The 16,919-nt window shown below is 37.6% G+C and overlaps 1 protein-coding gene across 1 annotated transcript in view; it reads left to right on the forward strand.

The window, feature by feature from the left end:
• LOC124556564 (ankyrin repeat domain-containing protein 13C) overlaps positions 1–16,919 on the forward strand; it is a 106,687-nt gene that overhangs the window by 69,939 nt on the left and 19,829 nt on the right. Inside the window, exons 5-6 of the mRNA XM_047130519.1 lie at positions 6,010–6,221; positions 9,685–9,816. Coding sequence (XP_046986475.1) covers positions 6,010–6,221; positions 9,685–9,816 — 344 coding nt within the window. The remainder of the gene's footprint in view (positions 1–6,009; positions 6,222–9,684; positions 9,817–16,919) is intronic.

A 16,919-nucleotide genomic window follows, 5' to 3' on the forward strand; every position in this document is an offset into this window, starting at 1 on the left:
ACCACTACTGGTTCCTTTTAAAGTGAGAAACCCATCATTCCCATCGCCATAAGGGCCGTACCTACTAGCTGTGCAACAGCAGCCATGGGTAAGTTTCTTTACCACAGGTTCTGAAACCTGATAAGGGGTTCTTTACATAGGATCCTAAGCTGATGCTACATTTTTAGAATTGTCAAAGGCCAAAGCTAGAAAAGGTTTCTTTTAGGATCCCAAGGTTATGTTTACTTCAAGCTTCTTGAATTTTTTACAGGTTTCGTTACTTTGCTGTAAAAGGTCGTGAGGCAAACTATACTGCCAGCCAGACAATGTCACCAATGGGATTGCTTGGGAAGGAAAAAAAAAAAAAAAAAGAATGATTGTGTGGCATTGTTGGCCAGGAGGTCCCTTTCGGGGAAGTTCAGCCGCCAGGTTGCAAGTCTCATTTCTGGTGATGCCACATTGCACAACTTGTGTGTCTTAGATGATGAGGACAACACAACACGCAGTCCACAAGCAGAGAAAATCTCCAGTCCGGCCGGAAATCGAACCCGTGCCCCGTGCATGATACACAAACATGTTGCCACTCAGCTACACAGGCAGACACTTGGGAAGAAATTTTCATGAGACAGAACCCAAAAATACAATTTTCAAGTGTGATTACCTCAAATATATTAGAGCCACAAAAAAGAGAGAACTATTCTGTATATTGGATTCCTTACTTCATTTCGGTTTTTATAAAAAGAATTTTGTATAACTGAATACTGTAGAGATGTCTGAAAAATTTAAAAAGACTGCTTACTTGCAGTTTTTCTGACTCGAGCTCATTTCCTAGTCATCAGGACTTTTGATATGATCTTCCACAGAGAGAGCTAAACAATTGTGAAACATCATAAAAGAGGTCAGATTTAATTTGTGTACCAGCGAGCAGAATATGGGCCCATCTTCAGTGCACCTCCACCTTCTTGTTCTTTTTTAGGGACTTATATCCTCACAGTGCAAAACCAAATAAAGTTTATGTGGTTTAGAACATGATCTTTCTAATGAAAATGATTTAAAAGAGTGTGCAGAAAACTCCAAAAATAGCTATTTTTGGCATTTTAGAAAAATTGTCAAATATGCCCTCAATTTGTAAACTATTGGACAGCAGTAAGAGAATGAAATTTTATATTCTAAGATCTTCTATTGGTAAGTTATTACATGCGGAGGTTCAGGTGTATCCCGCAATTACTTCTGGAGATATAAAAAGCTACACTTCACTTTTTGTGAGCACCTATTTATTCTGCCAACTTTGCTTCAAGTTATCCATATGGAAATCACTAAGGAAATCTTTTTGTATTATTTTGCTTAAGACGACGCGAGAACTTGTACATTATGGCCAAGTTTTGTTTCTTTCAAGAAATTGTTGCTGGAGATATTGTGTCTCAAAGTTACAGGTACACTGTTGATAGCTGCAATATGGGGGTCAAACAAATGACTTTATCTCCAAAAGCCACATGAGCTTTCAGCAAAATCCGTAGTGGTCGTGTGAACTTTTTCCGAAATTAGATCACTTGGTGTGGAGTGGCTCACATGCCAGTTTTGGTGTTTCCTCACATTTCATTTCTACATAGACAAAATATAAAAACTTCTGGAAAATTGCATAAAAGGTGTAACATATAGCAAATGCCCTTGGTTAAAGACTATGTCACGAAAGTGTGTCACTTGTGTTGTGGATATTTGGTAGATGATAATGAATTGTGGTCTCTTGTTCAAGAAAAATGTTTACTCTACCAGTGTGGAAATAAATTGGGACTTATCCATAAAGGTAATGGTCCTGTATTGTTCTGCGGCTCAGTGTTAATGTTCAGCCACTCATTCCTGAGACAAATAGCTAATGTATGACTTATGGGTGGTTACTTTGCATAATTATAATCTTCAATAAGCTCCTCTGTACATGGTAATTAATACGAGTAACATAGATGTCCGTAAGGTCATAACAATGTCAAGGTTCTGTTCATTCATGTATGTAATTTCAAATATCAATAATTAGCATTTGTTGTAGCACTAGCCCTTCTTTCAATGAGTCATCTGCATCAGAACTCATGGTTAAATGTTGTATCTGGTAAATTACACCTCAGCATCATTTCATTGTATTATCTATTGTTACTGTTTTATCTTAGTTGCTCAGCCAAGAACCATGGCCGTCCTTTCAAATGGAGTGAAATGCTCCTGCTTATGTGTAGCAGTTTTCTTAGCACCACTGCAATAACAACATAACCAGTTTTTGTGTCAGTTGCTTTGGTTTTCCCAGTTTTTTACAGTTTATGTGAATTTTTTCAGACTTAGGGAAATGTCTTTGGTGTGTTGTTGCCAAGACAACTCTAGTTGTATGGTACTCCATTAACTTTAGTTTCATTATTGTGTTGCATGTTTGAGTTAGAGGGCTTCGGGAAATTATAAAAAAGGCTTCATTCTTAATGAGTGCAGATCAAAAACAGGATGAGGCTATACCTAGGAACGATTGTTCTTATAGTTGTAAATTGTTGTAGCCATGAGGGAAAGAACCAGAGCTCAAAGTACTAATAGAAAGCAGTAAAGCTCAAATCATTGCAGGTACTGAAAGCTGGCTAAAGCCAGAGATAAGTTCAGCTGAAATTTTTACAAAGGACCTAATGGTGTTCAGAAAAAATAGATTATATATGGATGATGGTGGTATATTTGTTGCTACCAGAAGTAGTTAATCTTGTAGGGAAATTGAAGTAGATATTTCCTGTGAGTTAGTTTCGGTGGAGGTTATACTTTATAACTGGAATAAATCAATACCTGGTTCCTTTTACTGACTCTCCAACATAGATGGTACAGTTGCTGAAAGGCTCAACAAAAACTTGAGTCTCACTTCAAATATGTACTCTGCTCATGCAATCGTGGTGGTGACTTCAGTCTCCCCTCGACATATTGGCAAAAATACATGATTAAAGTTGGTGGTAGGCATAAAACATCACTTGAAATAGTGCTAAATGCTTTCTGTGAAATTAAGTTTGAGCAGTTATTTCAGGAGCCCACACAAAGTATAGATGTTTGACTTAATAGCAACAAATAATGCTGATCAAATAGGGAGCATCATGATGGATACAGGATTAAGTGACCACAAGGGTGTTGAAGTGAGACTGAATAATGTAACATTCAACCACAGATAAACGCAAAATATATCTGTTTAAAAAGAAAATAACAATTGGTGTCTTCCTAAGAGACAGTCCCATCTCCTTCCTAACTATGTGAGCATAGACCAGATGTGCCTCAAATTCAAAGAAATAGTATTGATGGCAGTTGAGAGATTTGTACCGAATAAATCAATAAGAGACAGAACTTACCCCCATGGTACACAAAACAGATCAGAACACTATTGCAGAAGCAAAAAAAAAAAAATTGCCAGATTTAAAATAATGCAAAATGTACAGGATTTGCGATGTTCTTCTAAAGCTCAGAACTTGTTGTGGACTTCAGTGTAAGATGCCTTTAATAGCTTGCACAACGAAACTCTGTCCCAAAATCTGGCAGAAAGTCCAAGGCGATTCTGGTCATATGTAAAGTACACCAGTGGCAAGACACAGTCACTACTTTCACTGTGCAACAGCAGTTGTAATGTTACCAATGACAGTGCTACTAATGCAGAATTACTAAATGCAGTTGTCCAAAATTCCTTCACCAAAGAAGATGAAGTAAATATTCCAGAATTCAAGTGAAGAACAGCTACAAACATGAGAAAATTAGAAGTCAATTTCCTCGATGTAGGAAAGCAGCTTAAATCCCTCCGTAAAGTGAAATCTAGTCCGCACTGTGTACCTATTTGGCTCCTATCAGAATATGCTGATGTAGTAGCTCCATGCTTAATGATTATATGCAACCACTCTTTTGATGAAAGTTTTTTACCTAAAGACTGGAAAGTTGCGCTGATCAAACCAGTACTCGAGAAAGGAAATAGGAATAATCCACTGATTTACAGACCCCTATCATTGATGTCAGTGTGCAGTAGGATTTTGGAACATATACTGTGTTTGAACATTATGAATTACCACAAAGAAAATGATCTATTCGTACACAGCACTGGTTGAGAAAACATCGTTGTAGTGAAATGGAATTAGCCCTTTATTCCCACCAATAAGTAATCAGTGCCATCAACAGGGGATCTCAAATTGATTCCCTATTTCTAGATGGTTTTTGACACCATTCCTCACAAACGACTTCTAATGAAACTGCATGTCTGTGGAGTATCATCATAGTTGCGGTACCGGATTCATAATTTCCTGTCTAAAAGGTCACAGTGCATAATAATTATCAGAAGATCATCGATTAAAACACAAGTGATATCTGATATTCCCCCAAGGAAGTTAAATCCCTCTTAATCATTATAAATGGTTTAGGAGACAGTGTGAGCAGCCCTCTTAGATTGTTTGCAGATGATGCTGTCATTTATCATCTAACAGAGCCACTGGAATATCCAAACCAATTGCAAAATGATTTAGACAAGATATCTGGCAGCTGACTCTAAATAATGAAAAGTATAGGTCTTCGACATGACTCCTAAAAGGACTCCATTAAATTTAGGTTACACAATAAATCACTCAAATCTAAAGGCTGTCAATTCAACTAAATATCTAGGGATTACAATTACGAACACATTAATTTGAGACGAACCAAAGACTGCATTTTATTGACACAATACTTAGAAGATGTAACAGATTTACTAAAGAAACTGCCTACACTACTTTTGTCCATCCTCACCTGCAGTATTGCCACATGGTGTGGGATCCTTATCAAGTAGCACTGATGATAGACATCGATGAAGTTCATAGAATTGCAACACATTTTGTATTATTGCAAAATAGAGGAGAGTGTGCCATAAATTGAAGCGACAGTCATTAAAACAAAGGCATTTTACATTGCAGAAAAATCGTTTTACAAAATTTCAGTTACCAACTTTCTCCTTTGAATACAAGAATATATTGTTGGCGCACTGGAAAATGACTGTCATAATAAAATAAGAGAAATCAGAGCTTGTCTAGAAAGATTTAAATGTTCATTTTTCCTGCACACTGTTCAGGAGTGTATAATAGAGAAGTAATCTGAATGTAATTTGATGAACTATCTTCCAGGCACTTAAGTGTGAATTGCAGAGTAGTGATGTAGAGGTACATGTAGCTTAATGAAAGTTTTTGGATTCATTATTGGAAGTTCATAGTTGACTATGGTTGTGCTATGTCATCTCTCAATCATTTAAGACTGTAAACTGGCAGTATTCATGCCCAGGTATGAGGCAGAAAGAGCTATTGCAAGCACTAAACCTTTAGACAAGCGATCATGTTCAGTAAAGAAAATGATTACCGTAACATGTTTATTTTGAGCAGTAGAAAACACTGTCAGCTTGAGACAACAAATACAAAAGCTATTGCTACTCTCACACTGAGAGTCATATGGCCATTATAGGAAAATATTACAGGTGGGTCACATTTTTTTTTTCCTTACTATGCTACAGGAAAAGGTAAATTATACATAGAGGCTGTAGCATGACAAGGTTTTGCAGGTCTTTTGTAGTAATGTTTACACATTACAGTTACACATTGCCCCAGTATTTCTTTTTTATAAGTTGTGAAATTGATTTAAGCACTTGCAATGATATTCTTACTAACATGCATAATAAATTAATGACAAAAGCAATGAAAGGATTTGTAGTAGTAGCATCATCATTGGTAATGAAAAATCACACATAGATATATTTAGTGAAAACAAGGAAAAAGTTTCAGGAAGAATCATAACTAAAAATCATATCCCCCTCCCCTCCCCTCCCTTCCCCTATCCTCTCCCTCTGTGCCAGTAACCAATTTCTTTATTTGATGCACCTTTTCAAAAATTCAGTGTTTAGATTGTATTATGAATGGCACTTTTCGGTAAATGTAATCTCCTCACTAATATGTTTCATAGATTGAAACTTAGACATCTTTTTGGTGAAGTAAATCTTTTCCTGTAATAAGTGACTGTTTTATGATTTTACAGTGCCATTGGTGTCTAGAATTCTTCCATCTGATATATGCCGTATTCATAAACGTGGTTCCTCAATACGCTTGGATACAACTCTTGTGGATTTTAATGACATGCGGTGGGAGAGAGGTGACATTAGCTTTATCTTCAATGGAGACAGGAAACCTGGACAATCACTGACAGTTTTAGATAACAAGCAATGCCTATATCAGCGAGTGAGGTATGAGGTATGGTAAAAGATGATATTAAAACTTCTCCTATCTATTTTTTTTTAAAAATCATTTTAAATAATTAATTATTTTGTATTCATTTTGTGCTATTGTCACCAGTTGCTGTCCCTCTGAATTAATTTCATGAGTGTGAATATTGAATTTAATTATATTATAAGGGGGCAGTAAAATGAAAATGAGACAGATGGAAAAAAAAACAAGTAAACTTCATTATTTCAGAAATAATAACCATAACTGTTAATACATTTATCCCACTATGAGACAAGATGGTCAGTGCCTTCATGGAAGAAGTTTGCATTTGCCTTCGGAACAATGATTGTATCCAGTCATGCTCCTCTTTGTATGAAGCAAATCAGCAGCTACGGATGTCTTTCTTCAGGGCTCCAAAAACACAAATCACATGGGGAGGGATTGGTACTGTATGGAGGATGTGCAAGAGCTTTCCAGTGAAACTTCTGCAGCATTGTTGAAACAACCTTTGTAACATATGGTCCTGCCAACAAATGTAAGTATATAGAAGTATACATAACTGAGTGAAAGATATAGTCTGCTTATAGGAAAATTAAAGAGATGTTCGGAGAAAAGAAAAGTAGCTGTATGAATATGAAGAGCTCAGATGGAAAACCAGAACTAAGTAAAGAAGAGAAAGCTGAAACATTGAAGGGGTATATAGAAGGGCCCACCCACATGTTGCCAAGATTTTTTCAACTATGCTGCAGAAGTTTTGCTGGGAAGCTCTAACACATCCTCCATAGAGTCTCGTTTTGTTTTGCAGTTGGATGAATGTATTAAAAGTTGTGGAGATAAATTTGGAAGTAATACACAGTTTACTTAAAGGCTCTGTTTTCACTGACTGAGGTACACAAACATAAAAAGGAAGTAAACTACTTATTATTTCAAAAGTAATCACCATAACTGTTAAGTTATCCCTCTGTCAGACAAAGTGGTCTGGGCCTTCAAGTAAAAATATTTGCAATTGCTTATGGAACCATGACTGTACCCCAGTGTGCACCTCTTTGTCCGAAGCAAGTCAATAATCACAAATGTCTTTCTTGAGGGCTCCAAAAATATGGAAATCACATGTGGAGAGATCAGGACTGTATACAGGATGGTATGGGCTTCTGAGCGAAACTTCTGCAGCATAGTTAAAATAATCTTGGCAACATGTGGGCTGGGAAGGCCATACAAATCCTCCATACAATCCCAGTCTCTCCCCATGTGGTTTTCATGTTTTTGGTGCCCTGAAAAGAAGACATTCATGAGCATCAGTTTGCTGTGGATGAAGAGGTGCACACCTGGGTGCAATCATGGTCCCAAGCTTTTTTACATGAAGACATTGACTGTCTTGCCTCACAGTGGGATAAATATATTAACATTTATAGTGATTACTTTTGAAATAATAAACATTTTTCTTACTCTTTTCCATTTGTCTCATTTTCATTTGTCTGTCCCTTACATTAGAGATTTTACATAAAATGCTATTGACAAATGGTAAGTGTTATAATTAAGGGAAAAAAGAAAACAACTTTGGTGGTAGGAGAATTTACCGCTGCCATCCATGCAGCATCATTGGTGTTATTAGGAATAGTGTTATACCATTGGGATATTAAATAGTTAGCACTGAGACACCAAGTTGAAAATTAAAGCCAGTTATGTAGTTCAGTTGTATCTGATCTTGGCCAATCAGATAAAATGAAGTTGCCTTCAAGTAATACTGAACATGACTCTACAATGTGCAAGCCCATGTCATACTACTTTCACTAAATCATATTTGAAATGGATGGCTTTTTCTTGTCATTTATCAAGAAGTGTTTCAATTACTTAGAGATGTGTACCATTTTACACAACAGACAATCAGTTAAGCGTGTGGCAAAATTTAAGTTTTTTTTTTTCTTTTTTTCCAGTGTAGGGACTTTTTCCACTGGCAATAATAATTCTGTTATTTGTTCTTAAGCTACAATATCATCATTGTCACCACCACCATCGCTGATTCAACATCAGCGCTGCAATGATGTTGCACTAGATTTTCATTCATGTGTAGCTTCATATCTACTAAGTGATAGTAGGGGGGAGCAGTATACTTTAATGAACTATAGTATCTACTATAACATCGAGTGTGTATAAATTCAGTACACTAATGAATGAATTATGAATATGTGCCCAGCAGTGTGTAGTACTGTTCCACTCCCTAATGATGGGTGCTGTGAGTCATTTTATGTAATTAATGAGGCACTAAGAGCTATAGGGGACCATTATTATCAGTGACTGCTCACCTGCTACCCACCACCCACAGAGATCAATTGGAGGTGGGTCCAAGGCAAATACATGTTTCTTTATAGTATCCCAGCTGTGCAAAATATGACTGAGGTCAGGTGGTGTGAGAGTCTACACAAAAACCCTCATATCTGTTGAGTGTTCCTGAAACCAATCTGGCACAGTTTAGGAACAGTGGGTTACATCATTATCTTGATAGAGTTAAAGGTTGCAAGTAGGGAGTTGCAGATGAGCAAATGCTTGCACATGATAGTGTTGTATGTTTCCATTTCTTTCACTGTTGAATGACTATGACAGATGTCTCAGGGTACACATTTCATCCTATGTAAGCAGCCCCCATGCAGGAATAAGTCCACCACCTGTCTTAATGGTGCAGTGTTGGCATGTATTGCCTCATGTGGTCTTTGTCAGACTGGTTTGCTGCCATTAGTGTGTACCAACATGCACCATGACTCATCAGTTCAGGTGCCTAATGGTGGTAGTGTTCATGCAACTGTGCTAATCTGTTTGTCCAGTGATGTACCGTGAGCAGAGGTACATGTGTGGGGCATGGTCTTCGGTATTCCTTAGCTGGAGATGGCTCTGGATAGAAGGACTACTCACTGTTTATGTTCATCATTGACTTTGTGAATGTTTTGTTGTGCTGTTGCCTGTCAATCTATTGTCACAAACTTAATAGTTAATTATGACCCCAGCCATCAATACATTGTTGCCTGCAGGAGTTGACTGTGATGGCAGCGGTTTTTCATGTCAATGTACTCGTGGTACACCCTTGACAGGATGGCATGTAAAAGCCCAGTCCTTGCCTGTCCTTGGAGACAAAAGTGTCCAATGTGCCAGGGAGACAAATTGTCCTATGTGCCAGGCTGACTGTGGTCAAATGCACTGACATTGTGCATTTTGCCAACCTACACTTGCTGGTCATGCCTACAGCCAGAAAAAGGCTTGATGAAATCCCTGTCTTGCTTACGCCGAATAAGAGGTTTATCAGGATCTCAGTCATGTAATACACTGAATCATTTTATTTGTTTTGCTAGAATGAGCACACAGTCTTCAACACTGCAGTTATCCCCAATCCAACTGCTCATGAGTGTAGAATGGAATACAGAACAGTCATTAACAGAATTTACCAATGTTTAATGTTTACCTCTGTTCTATAGTGTAGTAATGTACTGATCTTTTTCAGGAAACAGAAGTTGAAATAGAGGATGAAGTTGATATTTTGATGAGTAGTGACATTATGGCTGCTCAGATGTCAACAAAATCTATCACTTTTTCACGTGCACAAACGGGTTGGATATTTCGAGAAGACAGGAAGGTAATCTGTGTACTTAGTAGTTGTTGTTACTGACTGATGGTTTTACTTTTGTATCTTCATTCTTGCTGTTATTGTTCTTATTGTTGTATGTGGGCTGGTATTGTGTCTGTTTTTTAAAGTGAAAACTTCGCAGCTTTCCTCACCAGTTACTTTCTGATGTCTCAGAAGATCTTATCACTTGTTTCACCTTATTTATTGAGAAGTTCAGTCAACATATAAAATATTCCTCATTTTAAATAGAATGGTAATAAGAAACTGTTATTGTTTTATGCTGAAAGTTATTTTAAATTTGTAAGAAATGTGCAGTTTTCTCCAAACACATTATCATCAAATGCTGGTTATGGCTCTTAATTCAGATGATTCTACTTAAATCCCAAACAGTGTGTGAAATGAGAATGAGGTCCAACAAATGGAAGAGAGAAGCAAATTTAATTGTTTATAACAATTTAGGTACTGAAATGCAAAGTAAGAGTACTTGGTATAAAAACATTCACAGAAACATACATTACAGTGCTATACCATCAATGACTGGAGTGGAAACAGGTGTCTGTCTATAAATATAGCGAAGGGCTTCTCAAGGCTGAAAGTGAGGCTGGCTGAAACAATAAGATAAGGTTGTTACTATAATAGAAAGAAAATACCAATATGCTGCAACCAGTTGGTATTGCCATCCCATCTCTAATTATGAAATCATAGTCATTAATCTTCATTCCTTCAGATCAGACAGTTGACAAAAAAGAATGCAAACTAGAAAAATCCATTAAACAGAAGAAAAGGTTTAGTTGATGTCATTCACACCAGACAATGACTACATGAGTGGATAAGGACAAAACAGTGAACCACGCGACACATTTGTGGAAGCTGAAAGCAAACAACTGTTTTAGTCATATCTGTGTTACTAACAGGCTGTACCTTTTCCAGTTTGACTGTGTTTCAAGTACTCAGAATAGCTTCTGTGTGTAATTCAGACATTTTACTTCTCCCTTTTTAACCAATTTATGATTTGCAAAGTTGATGGCATTCCTGTTGTATAGGCTATTACTTGCATATGTGGTTCAACACCTCTGTTTCTTATGCACCAAATTGCTTATGTAAAGATTCAAGGTTAGATCTCCCTTTGGACTTAAAATATTTCCTCAGTATTTTGACAACTGTTAATCTATAAAGTATGTGAAAAATACAAACCCAACTCTTGGGATCCCACACTAAAGTTCATGCCTGGTAACTCACTGGTGATTTTTACAGTATATTGTTACCATTTGTACAGTACCCAGTAAAGAGTTTTGGTAGTAAGACAACTTTAGAGTAGTGACTGCTTTACATGTGTATATTACTTGCATGTAATTTTTTCTTTAAAGATGTACAGGCTGAGGATAAATTACAAGAAATGATCCCTTAGAGGATAAGGAACAAAAAAGGTCATATGGACAGATGGCCGGAAATACATTTAAAGAGAGAGACACCAACTTACAGGTGGAGATAAAAATCATTGACTCTATAGGCTTCAGTGATTGGAAGCACATATATGCACCTAGTAAGGGGGAATGTTTTCTCTCTACTAGTGTTTTAGATCCACCCTCGAGAGGGCAGTAATGTTGTTCAGACGGTGGCGGGCACTCGTGTATCGGTGCCATGGGGCATCTGCTTCATTGCTGTTGCCTGGTGGATGTCTGTCATGTAGTGCAGTGCTTGGAGACAATGACCTGATACACCATCCAGAAACAGGCCACAATGGTCTGTACATATGGACAGGCAAATGCAATAGGCTGACAGCAGCACGACTGTACCAGGAGATGTATCCTCACCATCAGCAACTGCACCATAAATGGTTTGGAACGGTGTTCCATCATTTGTGTTGGACACAGTCATTTATAGAGATGAGTAATTATGAATGGCAGGTGCCCGGTACATACGAAAGGTAGGCTGAAAAGTATGAACGCATGCTTGTAGAACACAAGCAAGACAATTTAGGAAGATCAGGCAAAAAGTCCATTTAAGTGCAATTCTTAAGCTTCAAAATCGTATTCATTTTTCAAAAAAGTTGCTGTTAAGAATAACACATTACTCGCAGTGTGTAACAAGTTTTTTCATTCTGTCACTGAAATATTCTTGTGACTTTTCTTGAATCCAGGACTTGACAGTTGTCTTCACCTCCTCATCTGAGGTGTAATGATTACCCTTGAGGTCTCTTTTGAGTAGAGGAAAAAAATAAAAATCACAAGGTGCAAGATGGTAGGAGAAATGAGGGTGTGGAATCGGTTTAAACATTAGGTTTTGCAGAGCCTCTTTAGCTGCACAAGTTGTGTAAGTGAGCGTTGTCATGTTGCAAAAATGCAAAATTATTGGTGCCAGGCTGCCTCCAAGATGACAAACTCAAGATCGGAGATGTTACAGAGTCTCTCTGTACTGAGAAGAATTTACCGTTATGTCTTGTACCATATAATCAGTCGCATAAACTAGGTGAGCATCCCAAAACAAAGTCAAAAGAATTTTTTTCATCAACCATTATGACTTTTTCACAAAATTTTATCACTAAAGGATTTGCGGTAGACCTGTTAACAGTCTTGTCACCATAAACAGGCTTTAAAAAATGATGAATCTCACTGGGCATCACTTCTTTAGCAGGTAAAAACTTGATAACAGCATGTTATTTAACTTTTATTGTCATAGCACTAAATACACTGGATGAATGCAATGCATTCACACTTTGTATGTGTATTGAGCAGGAAGATTCCTTCCACGTGCCACCTGGTCCATTTCTCAAGGTGTACATTACTTTTCAGTGTACTCTGATTCATAGGCCTTGGAGGAATAGGTGTTGAACACTGTAGAATATGACCCCAGTATCAGCACCTGGCAGGTGGCCCACCAACATGGGGTGAGCCAGACGACTGTGTGAAACATTCCCAACTGCTGCCACTATCCGTATCACTTACATTGCACTTATTACCATCAGACTTGCCTCCGAAGTGATGGTATTGTCGCAGGGTCATCACACAGACCACCATGATGCTGGAATTTCTGTCATCATTCCTGCCCCAGGGAAGTATGATAGGACCAGTATTATTCTCTATATACATAAATGATCTGCCAGACAAGGGGAGCAGCAATCTGCAGCTGTGTCATTCTTGAGGACCTCTAGGAAGATAAAAGATGCCTTAAACAGAATTTCTAGTAGGTGTTATGAATGGTAGCTAGATGTAGATGTAGAGAAATGTAGGTTAATGCAGATGAGTAGGAAAAACAATCCCGTAATGTTTGAATACAGCATTAGTAGTGTGCTGCATGACAGTCACATCGCTTAAATATCTGGTCATAATGTTGTGAAGCAATATGAAATGAGATGAGCATGTATGTATTGTAAAAGGGAAGGTGAATGGCCGTATTTGGTTTATTTGGAGAATTTTAGGAAACTGTGGTATATATGTAGAGGAGTCCACATATAGAACACCCATTCTTGCATTCTGCTAGAGTCTTTGGGATCCCCACAGGCTCAGATTAAAGGAAGACATCAAAGCAGTTCAAGGTGCACTGCTAGATTTGTTACCAGTAGGTTCAATCAATGTACAAGTATTAAGAAAATGGTTTGTGAACTTGTACGGGAGCCCCTGGAGGGAAGGCGACATTCTTTTCGAGTAAAACTATTGAAAAAATTTAGTGAACTGTCACTCGAAGCTGACTGCAGAACACTTCTATTGCCACCAATGTACATTTTGCATAAGGACCGTGAAGACAAGATGAGAGAAATTGGGGTTTACACGGAGGCATAGAAAGTCATTTTTCCCCTCACACTATTTGTGAATTAAATAGGAAAGGAAATGACTAGTAGTGCTACTAGATACCCTCTGCCACTCACCATATGGTGGCATTCAGAATATGTTTGTAGATGTAGGTTCACAGATGAGGCTACTTTTACAAGGGGTGATATTGCCAATCTTCACACCACCAACCTGTGAACTTTAGAGAATCCTCATTGTATTTTGGCAGTGAACCATCAACACTGATTCTGCCTCATAATGTGGGCAGCGATTATTGACCACTGCCTCATGGGATCGTCATCCTTCTACAGTGCCCCACAGGCAAGGCATATTTGCACTTCCTGCTGGTGATCCTGCCTCACTTGCTGGAAGACGTGCCTTTGGTGGTACAAAAGACAATGTTTCTACTACATAAGATGAACATCAACAAAAGCAAAATGAGGATAATCGAATATAGTCGAATTAAGTCAGGTGATGCTGAGGGAATTAGATTAGGAAATGATAAAATTAAAGTAGTGAAGGAGTTTTGCTATTTGGGGAATAAAATAACTGATGATGGTTGAAGTAGAGAAGATATAAAATGTAGACTGGCAATGGCAAGGAAAGCGTTTCTGAAGAAGAGAAATTTGTTAACATCGAGTATAGATTTAAGTGTCAGGAAGTCGTTTCTGAAAGTATTTGTATGGAGTGTAGCCATGTATGGAAGTGAAACATGGATGATAAATAGTTTGGACAAGAAGAGAATAGAAGCTTTCGAAATGTGGTGCTACAGAAGAATGCTGAAGATTAGATGGGTAGATCACATAACTAATGAGGAGGTATTGAATAGAATTGGGGAGAAGAGGAGTTTGTGGCACAACTTGACAAGAAGAAGGGACTGGTTCGTAGGACATGTTCTGAGGCATCAAGGGATCACAAATTTAGCATTGGAGGGCAGAGTGGAGGGTAAAAATCTTAGAGGGAGACCAAGAGATGAATACACCAAGCAGATTCAGAAGAATGTAGGCTGCAGTAAGTACTGGGAGATGAAAAAGCTTGCACAGGCTAGAGTAGCATGGAGAGGTGCATCTAACCAGTCTCGGGACTGAAGACCACAACAACAGCAACATGATGGTGTTCCAGTTAACTTCCCAATTTCCATGTACATGTAAGTCGACAATATCTACACTGCCCGATGAATCAAATGAGGTGCTCCAGCTCTGTTGCCTGCAAAATCACCAGACTTCAAACCTGTAGATAGCCAGCTGAAAGAAGTTGTGTATGCAGAGCCCATCCCTGACATGCAGACACTTGAACAGCGCATTCATAATGCCTGTGATTCCAATTCGTTCCAGGATGGTACGTTTGAATGTGTTCATTAGTCACAGCTGCATTGAGTTAGCACATGCTTAAAGACGCTGGGGGGGGGGGGCACTTCAGACATCTTGTCTATGTCTACATCTAAATCTATGTACATATTCCACAAGCTACTGTACGGTGTGTGGTGGCTATCCTGATTCATTTGCAAATAGAGCGAAGGAAAAACAATTGTGTGTAATACTCCATACAAACCCTAATTCTCTCATTGTATCTTCACGGTCCTTTCGTGCAATGTATAGTGGCAGCAGTAGGATCATTCTACAGTTGACCTCAAATGCCAGTTCTCTAAATTTGCTCAGTAGTGCCTCGTGAAAAGAATATCATCGTCCCTCGAGAAATTCCCATTTGAATGCATGATGCGTCTCCATAATACTTGCATGCTGATCGAATGAACTTGTAACAGATCTAGCAACACACCTCTGAATTTGTTTCAGGTCTTCCTTCAATCTGACCTGGTGGGGATCCCAAATGCTCAAGCAGTACTAAAAATGGGTTGCATCAGAATTCTATATGCCGTCTTCTGTCAAGATGAGCTACATTTTCCCAAAATTCTCCCGAAAAAATAAAGTTGACCATTCACCTTACACTCTCATTCCATTTTATATCACTCTGCAGCGTTAAACGTAGATATTTTATGGATGTGACTGTGTCGAGCAGCACACTGCTAATTCTGTATTTGAATGTTACAGGATTGTTTTTCCTACTCATCTGCTTTACCTTACACTGTTCTACATAAAGAGCAAGCTGCCATTCCTCACACCAACTAAAAATTTCGTTCAGAGAATTAGTAGACAGTATACTGCTTGATATTTTATTTTTGTATATGGGCTTATTTTGGCTTTATTGTGTTCATCAGTATATCTGCAAACAATCACATTTATTTATAATTTACATACTATATAATTTACGAAGGTTTTTTCTTTACGTTGGATGTTGTACTCACATCCTGACTTCGTTAACGGACATATGCCAACTGTGTGTGAGTAAACTATCACTGCTGTCTGAAGTTGTTGGATATAATATTTTTTCAGTAATGTTTTAAAGTTGTCCAATATTTACTGTTGCACATATATTAAATTACATTTTCTATTGGTTTGACACTTAGAAATTTGAGTTCGATGACTAGTTGTTTACTCAAATATATGTTGTTGTGTGTCATGTATCTAGTGAACTGTATTGATGTGTTTCGGTTATCTGTTAACAGTATATAAAATTTCAATAAATTTTTTCAAAAACTGTGTGTGCTTGAAATCAGTTGGTGTATATGTGTATTTCAAATGCCTCCGAATTATTCATGATTCGAGATTGTGGGATTTTGTGCAGGATTTGTTGTGCATTTTCAGTGTTGTCGGCTTCATATTTTTGATTTTTGTGATGTGTAAAGAAGGTGCATTGGATGTTGTTTGTTTATGTCGTGTGTTCTTTGAATCTCCCCATTTGTCCTATCTGTAATTAACTGCAATAACTGCACAGAATTTTATATAGGATACATAGAAAGAAATTTCATAGTCAGATTCAGAGAATACGTGAGAGAAACAAATAATAACCAATCTGCCTTTTTACACACCACAAAAATCAGAAATACAAAGTTGACAACATTGAAAGGTCCAATCATGGATATTTTGGAGAAATTTGAAATATACATACACACCTAAGATTATCCCTACAATATACTAAATGTAAAAACTTATTTCAGGCACACACAGTTTTTAAAAAATTCTATTGATATTTTATGTAGGGATAACAGATAACCAAATATCTGTTACCCCTACATAAAATATCAATAGAATTTTTAAAAACCCACAACAACATAAATACCTTTGAGTGAACAACTAGCTGTCAGACTTGAATTTCAATGACTCTCAGAATAATTAAAAATGTATGATAATTTGCTGTTGCATGCATATTATAAAACAACTTTAAAATGCTACTGAAAACAATTCTACATCCAACTACTACAGACAGCAGTAATAGTTTACTCAGAGT

This window comes from Schistocerca americana, chromosome X (assembly GCF_021461395.2).
Source record: "Schistocerca americana isolate TAMUIC-IGC-003095 chromosome X, iqSchAmer2.1, whole genome shotgun sequence".
Taxonomy (NCBI): domain Eukaryota; kingdom Metazoa; phylum Arthropoda; class Insecta; order Orthoptera; family Acrididae; genus Schistocerca; species Schistocerca americana.